This window comes from Raphanus sativus, chromosome 6, assembly GCF_000801105.2.
Source record: "Raphanus sativus cultivar WK10039 chromosome 6, ASM80110v3, whole genome shotgun sequence".
NCBI classification, from domain to species: domain Eukaryota; kingdom Viridiplantae; phylum Streptophyta; class Magnoliopsida; order Brassicales; family Brassicaceae; genus Raphanus; species Raphanus sativus.
Genome location: NC_079516.1, coordinates 1,250,655 through 1,270,710, shown reverse-complemented (window position 1 = coordinate 1,270,710; position 20,056 = coordinate 1,250,655). Strand labels below are relative to the sequence as shown.

General features: G+C 39.1%; 7 protein-coding genes across 7 annotated transcripts; 2 read left to right on the top strand and 5 right to left on the bottom strand.

Moving 5' to 3' along the window:
• Positions 1 to 1,014: 1,014 nt before the first annotated feature.
• Positions 1,015 to 1,864, bottom strand: LOC108810275 (josephin-like protein). Its single transcript, XM_018582397.2, has one exon. The coding sequence runs from the start codon at positions 1,602 to 1,604 to the stop codon at positions 1,194 to 1,196; it is 411 nt and encodes a 136-aa protein (XP_018437899.1). The 5' UTR covers positions 1,605 to 1,864; the 3' UTR covers positions 1,015 to 1,193.
• Positions 1,865 to 3,678: 1,814 nt separating this feature from the next.
• On the top strand, positions 3,679 to 4,686 carry LOC108811740 (uncharacterized). The gene is made up of 2 exons (XM_018583824.2): positions 3,679 to 4,048; positions 4,128 to 4,686. The coding sequence occupies exons 1-2, from the start codon at positions 3,710 to 3,712 to the stop codon at positions 4,557 to 4,559; spliced, it is 771 nt and encodes a 256-aa protein (XP_018439326.1). The 5' UTR covers positions 3,679 to 3,709; the 3' UTR covers positions 4,560 to 4,686.
• On the bottom strand, positions 4,582 to 9,993 carry LOC108811742 (uncharacterized). The gene is made up of 19 exons (XM_018583826.2): positions 9,816 to 9,993; positions 9,524 to 9,742; positions 9,317 to 9,425; positions 8,889 to 9,248; positions 8,739 to 8,794; positions 8,289 to 8,529; positions 8,150 to 8,205; positions 7,806 to 8,055; positions 7,569 to 7,732; positions 7,322 to 7,464; positions 7,147 to 7,245; positions 6,934 to 7,069; positions 6,748 to 6,834; positions 6,507 to 6,668; positions 5,998 to 6,291; positions 5,732 to 5,907; positions 5,455 to 5,635; positions 5,163 to 5,366; positions 4,582 to 4,990 (listed from the first exon to the last, which is right to left on the bottom strand). The coding sequence occupies exons 1-19, from the start codon at positions 9,858 to 9,860 to the stop codon at positions 4,700 to 4,702; spliced, it is 3,273 nt and encodes a 1,090-aa protein (XP_018439328.1). The 5' UTR covers positions 9,861 to 9,993; the 3' UTR covers positions 4,582 to 4,699.
• A 143-nt stretch (positions 9,994 to 10,136) lies between these two features.
• On the top strand, positions 10,137 to 10,683 carry LOC108811741 (uncharacterized). The gene has a single exon (XM_018583825.2). The coding sequence runs from the start codon at positions 10,230 to 10,232 to the stop codon at positions 10,566 to 10,568; it is 339 nt and encodes a 112-aa protein (XP_018439327.1). The 5' UTR covers positions 10,137 to 10,229; the 3' UTR covers positions 10,569 to 10,683.
• LOC108811739 (protein DEFECTIVE IN EXINE FORMATION 1) lies at positions 10,651 to 15,061 on the bottom strand. The gene is made up of 13 exons (XM_018583823.2): positions 14,849 to 15,061; positions 14,620 to 14,730; positions 14,376 to 14,458; positions 14,145 to 14,262; positions 13,884 to 14,047; positions 12,825 to 13,498; positions 12,671 to 12,741; positions 12,326 to 12,585; positions 12,023 to 12,204; positions 11,618 to 11,901; positions 11,411 to 11,528; positions 11,140 to 11,322; positions 10,651 to 11,066 (listed from the first exon to the last, which is right to left on the bottom strand). Exons 1-13 carry the CDS (start codon positions 14,974 to 14,976, stop codon positions 10,749 to 10,751), a joined length of 2,694 nt encoding a protein of 897 aa, XP_018439325.1. The 5' UTR covers positions 14,977 to 15,061; the 3' UTR covers positions 10,651 to 10,748.
• A 1,108-nt stretch (positions 15,062 to 16,169) lies between these two features.
• Positions 16,170 to 18,266, bottom strand: LOC108811743 (60S acidic ribosomal protein P0-2). Its single transcript, XM_018583827.2, has 5 exons — positions 17,912 to 18,266; positions 17,757 to 17,825; positions 17,026 to 17,124; positions 16,552 to 16,944; positions 16,170 to 16,468 (listed from the first exon to the last, which is right to left on the bottom strand). The coding sequence occupies exons 1-5, from the start codon at positions 18,164 to 18,166 to the stop codon at positions 16,313 to 16,315; spliced, it is 972 nt and encodes a 323-aa protein (XP_018439329.1). The 5' UTR covers positions 18,167 to 18,266; the 3' UTR covers positions 16,170 to 16,312.
• A 300-nt stretch (positions 18,267 to 18,566) lies between these two features.
• LOC108811744 (uncharacterized) lies at positions 18,567 to 19,896 on the bottom strand. The gene is made up of 4 exons (XM_018583831.2): positions 19,473 to 19,896; positions 19,220 to 19,398; positions 18,796 to 19,141; positions 18,567 to 18,707 (listed from the first exon to the last, which is right to left on the bottom strand). Exons 1-4 carry the CDS (start codon positions 19,851 to 19,853, stop codon positions 18,624 to 18,626), a joined length of 990 nt encoding a protein of 329 aa, XP_018439333.2. The 5' UTR covers positions 19,854 to 19,896; the 3' UTR covers positions 18,567 to 18,623.
• Positions 19,897 to 20,056: the final 160 nt, after the last annotated feature.

Genomic DNA, 20,056 nt, shown 5'->3' with positions numbered 1-20,056 from the left:
ATGGAAGCCCTCGTGGTGGAAGTGATCTCGGTAGAGGGAAAAGATTATTTTGCCTTAGCTCTTCATCAGTTAGTTGTATGATACAACTTGTATCTATTGATCTCTCCATGATTTATCCGTTAATTAATGACATTCAATTTAAGATAACAAGAAAATAATGTCAGCATTATGGCTATATATGTCTATCTTTTAGACTTGTATAGATAGCTAAGATTCAACTACTCCTTTGTCTTTCTCAAACCTACTCAACCTAATGCTCTCTTTACTCATGAAATGTTTTACCTTTTTTAAACAAGACAGAGAATCTTTCGTTATGTCTTTTGCTTTCTTGCCAATGTTATAAAACCTTTTGTTGCAACATCTGGTAGTGCATTCCACTTCTCACACAAGGTCTTTGTCTTGAGAGGAAGAGGAGCACATTTTTTAAAGGTGTAAGCTTTTCCCTTGGATTCTTTAGATACTATTGATACGTTTTGTTCTTGTTAGGTCAGTTTTTCTGGACCTACATTTTCCAAAATGCTAAAAGTATCTTATGATGAAAATAAATTGTGTGTTTCTTTTCTTTTTTGTTGAATCATCAAATGCTTCTTTTAAGAAATTTCTTGGAATTTTCCTTTTGTTATTTTTTGTTGAACAAGAATTATTCTTAATGGGGTCAAAAAAAGAAGAAAGACAAGTGGGGATTTCCCATGAGCTTTCTTGTCTTTGGTCCTTTGATGTCGACCCTCTTTTTGATTTTTAAACCGTGCTTCCCTCTTTTTCTATTGTCATTAAATTAAAATTTAAGAGACTACTTATATTCCAGGTTCATGAAATTTAATCAATAATGGTTTAATACATTGGAAATATAACTTATGTTAGTGTTTATTCCAGAAACAAAACACACAAGATTAGTGTAGTTTTCTATTTTATTTCATCCCATAAACCTTGATCTATGGTTAACAATTTTTTTTGTCAAAAAATTTGTCAAATGAATGTTTTTTTTGCTAAAACTTGTCAAATGAATGTTGAAAATATGATCAACAATTATTGTTTTCTAGTCAAAACTCGCAATCTTTTTTTTTTTTTTTGTGAATTGTAAAGACACAAATAAATAAAACACACCTGTACAATGCACAATTCTTAATTCTAAACTCTCTTTAAAAATTAAACAGCATAAAAATGACCCGACCTTGAATCCGAACCGGGTCAGATCAAGAAGTCCACGTTGGGACAGAGTTTGATCTTGTCAGAGAAAAAGAAGAGTTCAAGAACTGAATGCAGTCTTCAATAGCTTCTGCTCTGTGAGACTCCGACTCAGCTAGAGACTTTGACCTTTTCATATAAATAGAAGATGAAGAAGAAGCAGACGACGAAAACAGCAAGAACGAGGACGACGTTTTGTCAGTCTTATTCCTCCCGAAGGACATAGAACGCAGTGTTCTGGCGAAGCTAGCTCCGATACGTTGCATCAGCTTCCTCGCGGCAGGCGAGCTCCTTAGACCGCAGCTGAGAAAGCCGATCAGGACCACCTTTCTCCGGTCGTGATGTTTTGAGAATATGGGTTCCTCTGTGGCTTCTAGGTTCGGACAAAAACTTACTCGTTTGCATGCTCTTCGTGACATTTTTCGTCTGAAACAATATTGAGAGAGAGAGAGAAAGTGAGAGAGACCCAAATAGTAAAAAGAGAAGCAAATGGGAGACTTTGAAGACCATTTATGGGGAAGATATGTAATAATATAAAAGACTTTGGGTGTGAAAATGTAAAGAGATAAAATAGAGGGGTCAGTTCAACAACCACACTAAAAATTGAAACTTGTAACTCAATTTTTTATTTGACAACTTATTTTGCAACTCTTTTTTTCAATCTTGTAAGAGCGATTTATTTATATACTTTATAATTGTTGTAATATATCGTCCACAAAAAATTCCTATTTATAAGAGGTAGTACTACTACACCTGTATTATACATAAACTGTTATATTTAGCAAGAAAAAAAATGTTATACGTTTTCCACGCAATTCAACTGGTTTGAACGGTTCAAACTTTGAGAATTTTAGAAAAAAATATGAAAGCAAACGCGTCAGCCGACAATTGCAACGAGTAATTTTTTTTAATAGTCTTTGTTGGACGATAAGGTATTGAGTTCACATTACTAGTACATTAATCAAGTAATTAAATGGTTCGCAGTAAACCAAGTTATTTGTAGTATTCTGTTTATTCAATCTGTCCTTACATATGTCAACATCAGATTGACCGTCACAAGTAAGCAAAATGTAGAAGCAAACCCATCAAAATGTTGCCTTGTGTATCTCTGCACAATATTCGGTGTGCCGTGGTCAATGGTGGGAGGTTCCAGAGGAATGTCTTGTGAGAACAGTAAGTGATGCTTGTGGAAGAAGATGAGTAGTGAGGAGTTTGGTTTGGTTGGAAGGTTGTCTTTTGTTGTTGTAGGGTAAATTTGGGGTCTTCTTCTTCCTAGTCCTTTTGTTTAATCTTTATTTTGCGTCCCTTCTTTGTGTTTTTCCTTAGTTTCAGCCTTTCAGGTTTGGACTTTAAATCAGTTTCAAATGTAAAATCACTATGAAAAGAAGACACAAAAGCTTATCAATCTTGCGAAATTTTAACTAGTTCTTGTAGTTCTACATCAGGTTCTGCATTTAAACAGTCACATAAGTAACATCGTTCTTTCTCCTGGTACTAGATTCAGGACCCACTATTGTCCTCTTCTCAATTTGATGGTTATTGCAACATACTAACATGGGAATGTAAATTGGATAAAAGAAAGTCTTTGTTCAGTCATCATGTGACACAGATCAAATGTCTAGAAATACACAAACATTCACATGTGTCATCAACTGCCACTTGCTTCTATGTCGAATAACTGAGAAGAGAAGCACTGGCGTAATGTGAAATTAATCTCAACATGGGCCACATTAACAAGAGGGCCATAGTAAAGGAAAACAGACACTATAGATGCATACAAAATGTTATTAGAAGTTAGTTCTCTGACCTTTCTAACTAATCCTCTCTAATAACTGTATTCCTAGGAATCATCTGGAGAGCAACCGTCGTGGTAAACTTCACAAACATCCAAGACCGATCCTGGTATTTTCGAGACTGTAAACGATTTAATAAAGATTTCAATAAAAAGATATAAATTTGAAGTTCTATGTAATTTTCTCCACAAATTTTGGAAGCTTGAACATCGAAGTTGCAAGAGGCAATTCTTGGTAAGTGCGGTGTAGAGGAGGTAGGATTAAAAGCAGACTTTTTATCCATCGCTAATAGCCTTCAACATTTACTGCACCATTAGAGATGTGAAAAGTTTAGTCCACACAAAACAACAAGAGTTTGCAGAAGAATCACATACACTGGCTGATTTATTACCTGCATGGTTTACTAAATAGGGATTGAAAACTTCTTATGCATAGCTGCAGTAGAGGAAACGGCATATAGTTGCAAAGAAGCCTCTAGCATGTAAGTCAAACCGTTAAATCAGACCAACTAGTAAACAATAAACCGTTAAATCAGACCAACTAGTAAACAATAAACCGTTAAATCAGACCAACTAGTAAACAATAAACCGTTAAATCCGACCAAGTATAGACTCTCACTATAATAATCCGCGAAAACAGGGTCTTTTGTGTAAATACTTAAAAACTCAAAAACTGGTTTTGGATAATGCGTGAACTAAACGAGAGGTGGTTACTCTGTTTTCAACAAAAACATGATGAACAACACACTTCAATCTTTTCGGACATCCTTAACACCAAATGTTCTATCCAATGCCTCAAGACATTCCATTAACAGAACACGATTCATCTGTCTCTCCAAGTCCGGAGATGGAACTTCAGATTCTGATCCCGACCCTCCAAAGCCCGAAAGAGATACTCGGAGACAAGAGCTCTTAGCCAGGATCGCCATGCTTCAGACATCGAAAGTCCGTTTAACGAACTTCCTGGACGAACGGTCAGATTACCTCACCAAGTTTGCTGAAGAAGCCAACGCTGAGTTCGACAAGGTTGGTGAAGACGCCATGAAAGACCTCGACGAAGCTAGCTTAAGGGTATTGTTTTCAATGCCTTGCCTTCATTTCATTGTAACTCAATTCTTTTTACTGTTAAAAGGTTTTGGTGATTGAGCAGATACTAGAGAACATGGAGAGCAAGATGCAAGCGTTCGAGGAATCTGCGGGGCTGAACAGGTTGGAGATAGAGGAGAGCGATAACAAGTTGGCTGAGTTTGAGGAGAAGATCGTGGAAGGCAGGAACGAAGGACTGTTCTTCAAGAGCTTTCGGGATAAAAAGCCTGTGGATGTGGAGAAAGCTAAAGAGGAGACTGAGAGAATACAAGAGTTGACCAAAAAAAGCGCAGGATCAAAGTCGAGAAGGAACGTTTACCTCGGTTTGATTGGGATCTTGGTTCTAGCAATTGCTGATTCGTTTGCTTCTTCGCCGGATTGGAGAAAAGTCACGGTTCTTGGAGTTATACTTGTTGCACTGCTCACTCAGTTCGTCTACGAGCAGACATTGTTATCAGAAGAAGCAGATAGTGGTAAAGGAAACAAGAAGAAATGAAGTAAAAGTCAACGTTAGCAAATATAGGAAGAGCAAACAAACCCAATTATTATTGAATTTGTAAGTTGCATAACTGTACAGTGCTCAAGTATACAATCTTTCTAATACTGATTTTGAAATAATCGGAGAAATGTTATCATCTATCCATCACTTTGTGTTCTACTTTTGCGCTCAAGCATCATCGTGGCAACTACTTCACTAAGTTTCTGAGACATTCCTGGGATCATCAAAGCTGCTTCATCAAACAACTGGGCTCTGAGTTCACCTGAGATTCGATCTCTGGGAGAAGCTGTAGATAATTCCGACATTGACTGGACGAAAACCGAAGCAGCAGCTTCCAAGCCGTTCAATGCTTGACGGCAAGAAGTTATTCTTTCTTGAAGGGAATCATCTGCAAGCGTGTCATGGAATACTTCTGAAGAGGCCTTGTCCTGTGACAGAACAGAACCAGGGTTACACAAAACATAAAATCACATGTTCAGTTTTAATATATACACAAGATAACGTTGGCACTTAGCATCATGGCTGGAAGTTTTATGCATCTCTGAGTGATTTTAAGCCTATAAATATTGAATAATGTGTCAATATATAACTTGGTGAAACCTGTTCAGGATGCTCTTCTGAGCTCTGTGAAGATTGATCATTCACCGTATCAAGAGGGAGATGTTCTTGGATCGATCTCAAAGTCTTGTACCCTGATTTCTGGGAGGGTGTACGCAGAGATTGTCTGGTTCCACCAATGTAGTCCTTTGTAAGAACAAATTGAGTAGAATATCTTCTTTGCTGCGATGTTTTATCGGCTCCAACCTATGGATAAAGTAAAACATTTGTGGCCGTAAAGATTTTTATTGGTTAACTTAAACATGTCAGAAGGAATAGTGAAGAGAGCTCTCACCTCGTCTACCATTGACAAACTGTTGTCGAACTGCTTGAACATATCCCCTTGTTCGGCAGATGGTTTGCTGCAGAAAGTTTCTGCTTTCTGTTGTTTAATGAAAGATGTTTGGATGTTCGGAGAATTAAGAAGATCCAAACACACGTTGTAGATTGTGTTCCAGCGCGTTTCCTTCCTATGGCTGTCGAGAACAAAAGTCAAAAACAATCAAAGTGGTTTATCTAAAAGCAGGGAGAGAGAGAGCAGTAACGAATAGAAACCAACTAGAGCTTCTTACCTAGGAGCATCTCCTTGAGGCACTGAAGCTTCACTGTCACTAGAGCTTTTGGACAGGCTTCCAAGGCATGACTTTCCTGTTCTTGAACCTTGCTTGGGAGTTTGGCATTCAAGTTTCGAAGAAGAGCATTCTTCAGCAATGTCAACAGCATTCACTAGAGATTTATCGTCAAGTTTCTGTTGTGGAGGCAATGAGGATAACCCAATATCAGAACTGAAAGCCTTTAGCTGAGTTTTAGTCTAAAATATGGCCTTTTGGGGTTATACCTGGTTTGAAATGGATTCCTTACAATCGGTAGTACCATTTGTTTCCACTTTAGCTTGCGCCCACTTAGGAAGCCGAGAAACACTGAACTTAAATGAAGATGCCCATGGAGAGAGTTGCTGCATTTGATCTGCATTTGTATTGTCTTCCTCCACATAACCCACGATCTGCACAAACGTCACGGGTTGGGCCACAGTTACAGGAGCCAAGCTGACATTTTCATTTACCGCCTGTATCATACGAGTAGCCATTTGCAAAGGCAGTTTCCAGACAAAAATACAGCCGTCACCTGCAACCTGTCGATAAATACCAAAGGAAATTTAGTAGAAAATTTTGATCTCCGTTGTTCATTTTCATTTGAGGTATACCGAGATAGATCCAGGTAGTAGCACATAAAGCTCTCTCACAGTTAATGAATTCAATAGGAATGAGTAACTGATCTTGACTTCATCGAAAAGAAAAAATTCTTTATGGTTGTACAATAACAGATGACTACAACTTAGAAACTTACTGAAATGATATGTTTGCAATCAGGAAGGAAAATAACACCAGTCACGGCTTCACCATGTCCTGTGGCCTGAGCAACCAACTCTCCTGTGACAAAGTCCAAAAGGCAGATTGTCCTGTCAGAGTAGGAGCATGCCAAGTAGCTGCAGCTTGGGTCCAAAATGACCTGTGGAGGAAGATTTTACTGTCAGCACTAGAAAAATTCAACAATGTTGAAGCCCTATCAAACTGTTGGATAAAAGCACCTTTATGGCATCTCCATGTTCTCTGTTTTGCTTGAATGATCTGACAAGCTTTCCACTTTCTGTGTCGAATATATTTATCTTCTTATCCTGCAATCATGAAATAATACATCAGAGGCCTGTTTAATCATATCTAGGTTGTATGATAAATCGACTGAATGTGAACGAGACATCGAGAGGTAGCAATACCTGCCCCACTGTGACGACAAGTCCTGATGTTGGATCTACAGCCATATCATGGATGGTTCCGTGAGAGTGAGTTTGAGATTTAGAAGGTGAAATACGCACATGACTTTCTTTTCTGACAACGTCAAACAACTGCAACCTGCAACAATATCAACAATTATGCCATATATTCGCTACAAGTAATTTTGCAGCTTTCCTGAGCGTATAGAACATTACCTATCTGCACCAGATGTTAAAATTTTCCGGCCGTTACATGCAAATTTAACAGATTTTACAGCAGCTGAACCACAAACACTCCCAACGGGATCAAAGTTCCTGACAATAAGAACATATAAGTTCGTAGGGACTTTTAGGGGAACCAAAAGAGCATAGTAAAGCTGTTGTTTAACACCTTTTGACATCATAAACGTGGATCGCTCCGCCCTTTCCACCAGAAGCAAGCAAGAATTCGCTGCTTGAGGCGTTTTCACAATTAAGATCTTTCAGTCCAGTAACGCTGAAGCTCAGTGACTGAATTTCTGCTTCATGAGCATCCTGCAATATGTTAAGCAATAAGAGGTAGAGGCATATGAATTGGATGCCTGGACACCAATCACTGAAGAAAAAATAGCCAATAAAAAAATTGAACACTAATATACCGTAAAGCATGTGTATTCTGATTCTTGTAGATCATATATATGAAGGTTCCCTCCACAGTCACCAGCTGCTAAGTACTTTCCATCTTCACTTACTGCTAGTGCTCGGAAACCAAAAGTAGTACCACACGTCTCAACAAGATCGCGTTCAAAAATTCCAGCACTAGCTGCATTATAAGGACATTAAAATAAGACCTTCGCTACTATGTTTTCAAATTTCTGAGCATAAGTGACAGTTACCTAAATGCATAGTCCCTTTTGTCTCAGATTCTGAGGCATTGCTGCTTGCATTAGCTTCTAACAGATTCATTTGAAGATCAAGATCCCATAACCTTATGGTTCCATCTTCAGAACATGTAGTAAAGGAAACTCCTTCACAGCACCCTCTAGCTACACATGCAGCTGTTGGATTGTGCATATTTCCACAAGAGAGGTTTTTTATATCCCGAATCCCGGCAGAATGTGATATCATCATAGAGCACCTTGTAGGCTAGAATAAGGAGAGACTTCAGAAGTAGCTCTGGAGCCAGAAACAACTTCAAAATTAAGCAATTTTCTGTGGCAAACACTGCAATTATAATTACCTTGTTCACATCATTTACATCCCACACATAGAGGCTATGATCCCCATAGATGACAACTGTGAAACCAAAATTCAGTCTTAGGTACAATGAAGATTGGTAAAAGCGTCATACTACTATTATGAGGTTCTTCTACACTAACCGAGCTTATCTGTGGTCGAAAACTGGCAAGCAACTGCATCCGGATAGATAACAGGCTGAGATTCTATATTTTTAAGTTCTTCTGAATGAGAATGATTTTCATTGTCGCTCTTTCTAGCATCTGAAAAGTGTATTGTGGCAGAATATTCTAAAGTTTCAGGAGTAAATAGCTGGATCGCTCCCTCGCTGCAAGCGCATGCTATCAATCTACTGGATGCAGATAGCGCAAAACATTTTTCAACCTGACAGTTCATTGCAAGCCATTAAACGAAATTATTATTATGCCAACAAATGAAATCCCAGAAACTAACATGAACAATAATGCTGTCTACACGCCTAGAGTCACTCAACGCATACAATCTAACTAATCTTATTGCTAGGCTCATAAGAATAATACGGTAAATGAATTTTATGCATATTTAAATGCTAGTGTGAAATAAAATCATTCTACCTTCAGGTCCACTGATTTCTTGATCAACATATCACAACTCATGAGCATCAGAACACCTACGCAACAGAATAAAATTTAATAATCATCGCATAAAAATGATTGTACAAAAAAACACATATTCACAGCCTGTTAATTTATGGAGCTGAACACCTGCATCTGTAAGAGCGTAGATTGACATAACTTCTTCACCTCGTTCGTCGCTTCCACTAGAGCTCACTCTGTTGGCTGATATCACCGACACAAACGAGTTCCCTTTCTGAAACCCACCATCAGTAGGCTTTCCATGAAACGCCAAAGATCCTACTTTGCTTGACCGCGTCCTCTGAAAAGAACCCACCGTCCAGCACTTCAAATGCTTGTTCCCGGAAGTAACAATAAACTTTCCGTTGTACGAGAACGCCACAGAGGTGACGTCAGAGCAAATAGAACTCGCTTTGACCTTCGCCAGCAAGACGCTTTTACGCCACTCCCAGAGATACATGTATCCTCCAACACTCACCAGATACTCCCCTAAAAAGGCCCAAATTAATTAAATTCATTTGAAAACTAATCAACTAAGATCCTTAAAAAAGACTAACCATTTGGTGAAAAGGAGAGACACTGAGCTCCATAGAGGTGACCTTTCAGCTCAGCCACAAGTCCCGAACTCTCACAGTCCCATATCAAAACCGAAGAGAGATTCGAAGACTGAGAGGAGACCAAATCAAAACACCATATTAAGAAAAAAAACAAATCAAGACATCATATAATCTTTTAATAAAAATTGCATTTTTATCATTTCATACCTCTCCAGCAGCCACGAACCGGCCGTTGTGGGAAACCGCCACACAGCTCAGAGTCTTAGGCGTACGGTGAGATACGAGGAGGTGCGATTGAGTACACGCGTCTACATCGTAGACCACCACAACGCATCCCGCCAAGTAGACACATTTGGAGCTGCAGGATAGAGACGCCAAACCGTTGGCGTTGTTCGTGGTTAAACCGATTATCTCTTGCAGAATCAGCTGCAAAAAGAAAACAGAATTTATTACGGAATCGAGATTTGGTGAGATTAGTGGTTGATTAAGAGGTAAGTACCTTAGCTGGTGAAGAAGGCTTCTTTAGTTTCTGGCTCAGCTTCATTCTGATTAGTGAACAACCACACAGAAGAAACAAAACCCTAAATCTCTGAGATGATGCTGATTCTAGGGATTTTAGATTTTTCCGATTTGATTGGGATCGTCGTCACTGTACATAGGAGGGAAAACAATTTGTAATTGATTGTTTATTTTTTTCAAAATTTTAAAAAAAATCTTCCGTTACAAAATTCCTAATTTATAAAGCCCATTCTAATGTAGGGCTTAAAAGGCCCACATAGTTTTGGTTTTAGTTATTGTCAACTTGGTTACGTTTCGTCTTCTTATAATCTTCCTCTCGCTTACCAAACAAGCAGGAGGATAAAAAAAGCTCGAGAGCAATCGAAAACCAACGATCTTGTTGTGGAGAGAAAAGATGAATTTCAGAAGCTTTGAGGAGTTCTGGCCTTTCTACGTGATGCAACACTCGAATCCATCAACGAGACGATGGCGCTTCACGGGGATAATCGCGAGCATCGTGGCTCTGCTGTGTTCGGTTGTGATCAGCGGATGGTTCCTGGCTCTGGTGCCTCTGTTCGGGTACGGTTTCGCGTGGTACAGCCACTTCTTCGTTGAAGGGAACGTTCCTGCGAGCTTCGGACACCCGGTTTGGTCGTTTCTATGCGATCTCAAGATGTTTAGGCTGATGCTCACAGGAAACATGGAGAGAGAGATGAAAAGACTTGGTAAGAGGCCGTTGTTGCAGCCCTCGTGATAAAAGAACTGTTTGTGTTTTGTCTTTGGCTACCCTTTTATTTATCCTCGTTACGTTATGCGTTTGGACTTAGACTTATACATTAATGGACTCATTGTTTTACTAAATACTAAAAGTCGAATTACATAACTTTTTTCAAAGATACAAAACCTCAAAACTTGTATAGTACTGTACCTCGCATCATAAGTCTCTGTTGCGCGAGAAGGAAGGGAGGGGAACAGCTTCTTGAGGCCGTAGTATAACAAGGAGACCGAACATGCCAAGCATCGGGAGGACAAGCAGCCATTTGAGAAGCTTGTAGTAATACATATGGAACGTTAGAGAGAACTCGTCTGAGAAATGGAGTCCACTCTTGTCCACCATCTCCACCATTACTGTGCCTGTTGTCCTTACTCCAACGGTTGGTAGTTTTATTCTGTATTTGCCAGGTCGGTCGTAGATTTGGCTCTGCTTTATCCTCCTATCTCCTTGGTAGTTGCCTGGTACCAACAGCGTCGTCTGTGCATTTTGAAAATGGATGTACTTTAGTTTCAAGGGCCATTGCTAAATCATCCATCTATAAAGAACTTACTGTAACGTTGTAGGGTGCTTGTGAACCAGATGGGTATCTGTAGTTATCAACAATCTCGATCTCAGCCCAGAAGTTTTTGCCTTCCTCATCGCGGAAACCTCTGGTTGAATGAGTGACAAAAACACCTTCACGATTGTAACGGATTGCCTTATTGTTCATGCCTTGATTAGTCGATCTCCAAGCCTGATAATTTTGAGAACGATGTGTGAAATCAATAATCTCTCACATTAATAAAAAGAAACATGAAGATGTCGTTGGAATTGATCTTTGCCTTGAGGGGATGGTGAGGAGAAGGTGTAGAGAAGCAAAAGACGTTTCCATTCATAGTTGAGACGATGAGATCAAGATCATCTCCACCGTCAACATTATCAGCCAAGACCATGCTGTATCTGTAACGTTAAACATCTTGGACCATCAAAATCCACTGGAAAAAAAAAACGAAACTACAAAATATATTAATGTGCAGCAAGTGACTTACGAAGTTTCACCAATATCAACAACGTCAGTGCATGAGGTGGGTCCGTCTATGAGATACATGTAACCGTCAAAGGATGTGGTAACAATGGTGAGTCCCTTCTTTTTCTCACCTCGCTTGTTCAGATCAACAAGAAGAAGTTGGTTCATCACTCTTCCATGAGTTCTGTACGGGTAAGGACGGACAATCGAACCATCCTTGCCACTAAGAACGTAAATGTTTCCTGATGTTGTAGGAACCACAACATCAGTATGTCCATCCCCATCAACATCGCCTATTGAAGGGCCCTGAAAGAGAAGATTGGTATCACTATTGTCTAACTGATAGAATCGTGTTGATGCTCCTACAAATGGTTCATTTACAAGACTGTTCTACACTAGATGAGAATAAAAGGAGGTAACTGTTTACCTGGGGAACAAGACTCTTTAGATGCACTTCCCAAATTTCAACTCCTTGTGTGGTCCATGCTGCTACATTTCCGTGGGAATCAGTTGTTACAAGTTCAATCTTTCCGTCGTCGTTTATATCAGCTGCAACCACTGCTCCTTGAATTTCAGCCATTTCAAGTGGGAATTTTTCTCTGATGTTTCCTGCAAGAAGACAATAATCTCAGAATTCAAATCAACACTGGGACTTGCAAGAGTGTAACAAAATCTGTAATGAGACTAGTGTATTCTATGTAAATAAGACAGACAGCAGGAAGCTACTTACCATGATGGTCCATGGCGTAGAATAAGCCAAAGGAAGTTCCCACAAGAATATCCAAGTAACCATCGCCATCCAGATCAACCACCGTTGGGGAAGAATAAATATATGCACGGAAGTTTGAATTATCCGTACTCAAATCTAGCTCTTTGACCCACTTAACTTGTTTCGTCTCAAGATTGAAAACCACAATTGAACTAGCAACATAGTTTTTGATGTCAATACCACCACCAAGCTCTTTCAGATGTTCTGGATTGTCATAATACCTGAATTGTTTGCTTATCAGGGTCAGTTATCTGATGATGCTTTTGCATTGACAGATTATGGTAAAGAGATGAAACACAAACTTACTCAGGGTCGAAGAAATAAGAAACAGCAACAACCATCTCCTGTACTCCATCTTTGTCGATGTCAGCAATTACCTGATAAAAGAAGTGACACTGTAAGATCTCTCACTAAAGCAAGTTATCCAAGATAATGGTTTTTTGGCATAGATGAAACTCACAGGAGTGCAGAGTATATGGGCGTCAATATTCACATAATCTTCTGTATAGTCATGTTTCTCCTCGACCCATTCCTCATCACCCCACATGGTCTCGTTAACATAATCGTCATAATCAGAAAAGAATTCCTCATCACCTAACTCATCATTATCACGCAAAAAGTCAAAGGCTGAATCTGCTTCAGCTTCCAATACTCCATCGTTTTCAACTGTGGCCATGCGAACACCCTCACTGTTGTCTTTATTGTCAGAGTGGCCGTCCGCAGATCCTTTCGAGCTATTATCTTCCAGAAGTCGCCTTCCACTTTTGGTTCCTGTCTCTGTCGTACTGCTGCTGTTACCAGATGCCCCCAATGTTTCTGACGAATTATCCGTACTAGAATTTAATTTAATAACAGTCTCGTTCTTAGTTTCACTGATCTTGCTTTGATCCACTTCATTGGAGGTTACATTTCCATTGGCAGTTTCTGTTGAGACGGCTGTATTATCATTTGCTGCTGAGTTATTTGCTCTAACATCCACGGAGGAGCTATGAAGCAGCTCTGGAGTAGGTTTGACGACAGCTTCTGTTTGGTTATTCTCAGGTTTCTTTTGATCGTCTTGTGATGACACATTTGAAGCCTCCCCATGAGACATCGAGACTGTAACATTTGGTGTTGTGGTAGTTGCATCCGGATCTACGAAGAGGAGAAGTGAGTCACAAAGTAATATTTAATCAAAGACTCAAAGCGACTCCATGTACTTTTCTCAAACGTCTTAATACATGAGATATTGATAAGCGAGGATGAAAAGCCTCCTCAGATAGTGCAAATCCATACGATAAATACTAGACGCAAACACACAAAGATTTCTTCAGATCAGCTGAGGCCGTTGCCACAAGCATAAACTTAGCTTTCCAATTTCAACTAACTAAACCACGCAACCAATCTTTTACCAGTTCAATGTCAACTAATATCAGGAAGAACACGATTTCAACCAAGAAGATACTATGTTCGATGGGCCTAATTTAAGGCAGGAAAATAGAAAACTGATGTAGAAGTTTAATATGATAAGGAAACTTACGAGTGGTCGATGACTTCATTTCCTTGGCTTCCTGCACAAGCAGATCATCATGGACGTCAGGATGTGAACGGTCAACAGGGTCAGGGTTCAGTCCCACATGCCAGTTCTTGTGCACTTTCCTACGTGGAACTTCTAGTTTATCTGACATCAAAAAGCCTGACACCCTGAAAACAAAACAGAAAAAAAAAAAAAAACTTCATACGGAAACCCCACAAAAATCCAAGGATCATGATATAACAGATAAAAATAGCTATCAGTTACCTGAAAAAGAGCACCTCGCCATTGTAGGTGGCCAGAGAAATTTCTCTAACACCATCTTTGTCAATATCATACAGAAGAGGACTTGAATGCACATTTGACTGATGAAAAGCAGGCCACCCTAGCATTCATCAACGCATCAGTAAACCTTACCAAAGTCTTTGATACTCTCTACATCATTAAATGAAACAAGTCCAATTCAAAATGCTAAGAAAGATAAGATATATACGATACCTGGCATCTTGTCTCCATCAGAGCCTTCAAGAACTTCAAGGTAATGAACAAAAGATGGAACAACAATGTCAAGCTTCCCATCACTGTAACAAAGAAGAAAACACAAATCAAGAGAAAAACAAAAACTGAGCCAGCACCTCATGATCCTAAACCAAAAACTCAAATACAGAACAAATATCTAAATTTGAATCATAATTTAGCTCAGAATCAACATAAAATTGGCGGAAAAAAAACTATCATATACCTGTTAATATCAGCAATCAAGGGTGTGGCATAAACGCTAGAAGTGACTTCAGTTTGCCACCGCAGCTCCAAGTTTCTCGGGCACTGCGTATTCAACAAACCATCTTCATCACTGCACGACACCACACAAAAACTCAAAATCGTAGCATAAATACGCACAAATTGTATCGAATTGACGCGTTTTTGCATCGTTTAATAATCACAAAGTCAATACAGATCGAACTAATTACATTTCTGGGTAGGCCAGCTCGTCATCGGTGGCTTTACGCTCCCTGAACTTGTTTTCTCCGTAGGAGGGATTCGATAAGATGAGGAAGAGGAAGAATCTCAGCAGACACCGTCGCGCACGGGATTTCATGGTGGTGATCGATCAACACTCCAGATTCAGCTACAGACGAAGACTGGGGAGACTCGAGTAGAGATCGCAGCTAAGTTGAAATTGAATGATGAAGGAATGAGTAACTGCTTGCCGTTTTGATCTAAAGTAGAATTAAATAACGGGACGCTGTTTGATTACAAATATGAGAAACATCACACCAGTTTTCTTCATATTCGTGGACGGAAAGACGAGAGTTGGTTTAAATAAAATTGAGTTAACAGATGGATGGGGGATGGTATGATTTTTTTCTTTATTATATTCATTCATATCCATGTACATATATTTTTTATTTTAATTTTCAATTAAATTTTGCCAATATTTTGTAGATGTAGATATATAAATTACGGATAAGAATTTTTTTTTTGTTTACGGATAAGAATTTTGTGTATTGAAGAAAATGTGGATGAAAGAGTTGTGTACATGTAAATTGTATATTTTTGAACATGAATACATATAAATTATATAAAAATTCAAATTTCATAGAACTTCAAACTTGGATTGATTATATGTTGATCGAATTGCATATGTTTGTTCAAAGGTTAACATATAATCTTGTAATTCAAGAGTGTGGATATAGTTAGAACGTTAATATGACAAAAAATATGGATTGTAAACATGTAAATAGAAAAAAAAATGATTGAAGAAATGTTGGCAATTGAACATGGATATAAATTTTATCATATAAAATAAGAACTCTATCATGAAAACTATAGATGCTAGAACTGAGTGTTTTTTTTATGTTTTGGAACAAAAAAAATGTGGATGGTTATTTATAGATAATAAATGTACAAATAAAAAATTGTGAAGCAGAAAAATGTAGATGTTAATAGTTGATTATTATGACTTTAAAATATTTAGCCTCTTATTTTAGTATATTTAGATCATATATGATTGTAGACAAAAATTATGACTTAAAAGCATTAAACATGCAGATGGTTTCCTATAGATCATGAGCATGTAATTAATTTGTAAAATTTGCATATACAAGAGGGAACCATCCACTTGTATATTTTGTAAAATTTGCATCCAGAAGAGAGCTTGTAGTGATAATCATAAGATATGGGGCAAAACAGAGGACCAATATTCACGATAGGAGGTTACAAGGGTGAATTCGTAGAGTTCCACTATATTAGTTAAAGACTGCATCAAGTAGATTCAAAGAAAGACAAAAGAATTCAAAACAAAAATAATTGGATCAGATGGTAAAAAAGATAAAATGGACAAATCAACATTAAAAAGTGTCTCAATGCAATGTGTCTCTTGATGTAATAGAGAAGTCATAATGTGTCTTTGTGTAAAAAAATCATATATTAATCTACTCATCACCGAACATGTCAAAACCACCATAGTCTTCTTCATCTGATTCCTCGACCACTTCCTTCTTCTCCTCTACCTTGGCAGCTCCAGCTGAAGCACCACCACCCGCATCAGCAGACACAGCCGCTACAGCAACAGCAAACTTGCTAGGATCCTGCATTCCACATTATATATAACATCAACACACAAACAATACAATAAAAAACGCTTCAAATTCTACACAATCTGATGACTAACCTTCAAGAACTCTTTAACCTTCTCTGCTTGAGGGAAAGTGTACTCAGTGGCAACAGAGATAGCCAAGGCATTCTTGTATGCATTGATGAACATATGCGGGGCAGCAGCCAGGGTAGGGTAAGAGATAGCTAGAGCCAAGGAAGTGACCATGCAGATACCAGCGGCAAACTTCTGGACAAGGTCATCTTCCGTGAGATCAAGAACCTCTGGGCTGAAGACTGAGCCATTGTCGTAAACCGACTGGACAACAAGACCGTATGAGAACGGCCTGATGCCGAGCTTGGCTAGAAGGGCGGCCTCAGAAGAACCGACCTTGTCACCTTGTTTGATGAGCTCAACAGGGGTGATGATTTCGACTGTTCCCTTGTTAATCTTAGTTGGAATGTTAAGAACCTACAATATCACAAAAACAAATTAATAAGTTAATAATAACTTCGACAAGTCAAGAGTGTTACTAAACGTGATTAAACAAACCTGGAAGAAAGATGTCTGTGATGGATCGAGACCTGTGTTACCAGGCTGGACAACAACATCAATTGGGGCAACCAAACCCACACGAGCAGGAGCACCAACCTGTTCATATTACAGGAAGTATATTAGAGAGTTCAATCTCAATATAACCACGTTGTGACAGAATATTAACGAAATCCACTACAAATGTAGATGACAGTAATAGTTTAACTACACATGAGCTAGGGATTAGTCATCCATAACAAATATTTAATTATTAATTAACTAAAATGTAATACTTTCTAAAATAAAACAAAAGTTGTCTTTATTAAAATCTCACAAATTTGGTTTTTGGTTTCTCTTCAAAAGTTGATTAAAATTTAGTTTAGGGAATCTCTTAAAAATCTTGATTGGAAAAAAAAATCATCACCTATACTTATGTAAGGAATTATTCACATCTACATGATTCAAAGCTGTATACAACAACACTTGCTAACAAGATTACAAGGCAGACATTAAGAACAGAGTTACGGTTGTCATAAACAAGAAGAAGCAGAAGACAGTAATCATTTTTAGCTACACGTGCTATTAACTATTAAGAACAGAGTTATGCATCCGTCATAAATCATGATCGGACAGCTAACATGAGAAACTAAACAGATATAAACAAAAAGAAACCGCTAAACTAACACAATTCACTAAACAAGTTGATGTAGAAGACAGTAATCATTTAAGCTACACTTTCTATTACAAACCTTGTACTTGGCAACTTCCTCGCTCACTTCCTTGAGGTCACCCTTAGTGAAGATCAAACCAACATTTCCCTAAACACAAAACCGTTTCAATAAAATAAAAAAAATAAAAAAAATTCCACAAAAGATCAAACATTTTCGAGAAATGGAGATTAGACCTGAAGGAGGGGCATGAGATTGAGGATCCCAGTGTTCCCGGTGTTCTCGGCGTGGATCTTAACCGAACGTTTCATCATAGTGTTCTTCCCCATGAGCACCACTGAGTCTCCGCGAAGTCCCTTCCTGATGTTCTGTAGCTGAGTCGATCCCACGTTGTCCGCGGCGACGACCAAGATCTGCGTGAACTCGTCGATGAGCTGGCATAGCTTCGCGTCGTAAGCGATCTTCTTCTCAGCCTTTGTTGCCTTCACCATTGTTGCTTGCTCGCGGGGTAAAGAGTAAAGAAAGACTCTGAGTTCCTCTGTTCTCAGAAGAGAGTGACGGAGATAACAGTAACAGCTAGGGTTTTCATTTCAATGGACTTATAAATAAATCTAGGGCTTTCTTCTTAGTGATATTAATCTAACGGTTAGTAGTTACTTTCTCTCAGTTGCGATCTAACGGTTCTTGTTTAATTTGATGATTTAGAATTTTAGCAATATCAGAATGGCACACACTGTTCAGGAGTTGATTAATCATCAGAGTTAAAACAGCAAGATGTTTAGTCTCTATGGTCTCTCAGCTTTTCTTCTAAAAGGAAGATAAAACGACATCGTTGTCTCCGCATGGCAAAGCTAAAGCCTAAAGGAACACACAGACAGACATACAAACATGTGGAGCAACAATGCATTTTCTTTACTAACCAAAAAAAATCACATATTGTTAACAACGTTAAGACTGAATCTCAGGAACAAGTTCATTGATGTCAATCTCCACTAGAGTCTCCTTCCCAAACAAAGTAAAGCCCACCGTTGCCTGCAACCACACAATACAAGTCTAAAGACAACAGACATTTGTGACAATTTAATAAGATTCTTTCTTCACACAAGAAGCTAGTTAGTACCTTTGCGGTTTTGCGATTCAGTTTCTTTAGGTTGCCAACGAATTCAGCAAACGTCCCTGATAGAACACGAACTGTAGAACCAGCCGCGAGTTTCTTCTTCTTCCCCTTTGTTTCAGTGGCTTTCCTCGGAGCTCTTTTCGGTTTAGCTTCTGCGAGAGAATCTACAGTCCCCGTGCCATCTGAATTAGAAGCAAGAACTTTCTGCAATGCTAAACTCGCTTCTTCCTCGGCTCGTTCTCCCTCATCAAATTCGCTGTCTGCTTTCTCTTGCTCTTCTTTCGCTTGTTTGAAAATGGCTTCCAAGTCACTGTCATCCACAGGTCTCGGCTTATTAATCTGCCTCTTGCTGCAAAAGATGCAAATACAAATCAATTCACAGACCATAACACACGGCATAGAGTGAGAGTTAGAAGAACACACTCACGTGTTTCCAACTTTTGAACCTATGAAACCTCCAACTCCCTCAACTTCTCTGATTGCGTCATGGATCTCTTTGTTCAATATACATCTAATGAAAATACAACCCGGGAACACGGGTCTCGGTTTAACGGATATTGAACCGTTCTTCAGCTTCCTCTTCACCTGAACAGCCGGAGCATATACCTGAAAAAAGCCATTCGTTTTGCTCAGTAATTTAATTTTTCCCAAGATCTCAGTAAAAAAAACGAAGTTTTTACCGTGAATTCCATCTCAGGGAACTGACGAGCGAGAGCTCGAGCCAGCACTTGAGCAGTCTCGTGACCCCTTACTCTCGAGACTCTGACCACCCACCACTGCTGACCCGACTCAGCCAAAGTGTCGAGATTCAGCTCCTCCGTCCACGATGCGTAACGTTTCTTCGGTTTCTTGATCAGACGCTCCTCCACTTCTTCCTTCCAGCTGTACCCCGATTTGCTCTCCCTCCGCTCGTTCCGGAGTTGCCGCCTCTCCCTCGCCGTCAGCTGGTGGTTCCGCTCCACGACGCAGGCGGAGATAGAGAGACGCGGTGTTGTTCTGATTGCCGACGGAATTAAGCTGCTTGGACTCCATTGGAGAAGTCCTCCTTGCAGCTTCATCATCGTCTCTCTTTTCCGACAGAACACAGTTAGATAATAAAATCCTCACTTATCGGATAATGTTTTTGTAACGAACCGGTAGAAAACTAAACCGGAGTAAAATTACGACGGGTTTTAATTAGTAAAAAGGCCTAAATAGGCCCAATAAGACGACGTAACTTCCCGCCATAGGGGAAAGCGATCAACTTCCGGATCTCCGTCCGTTT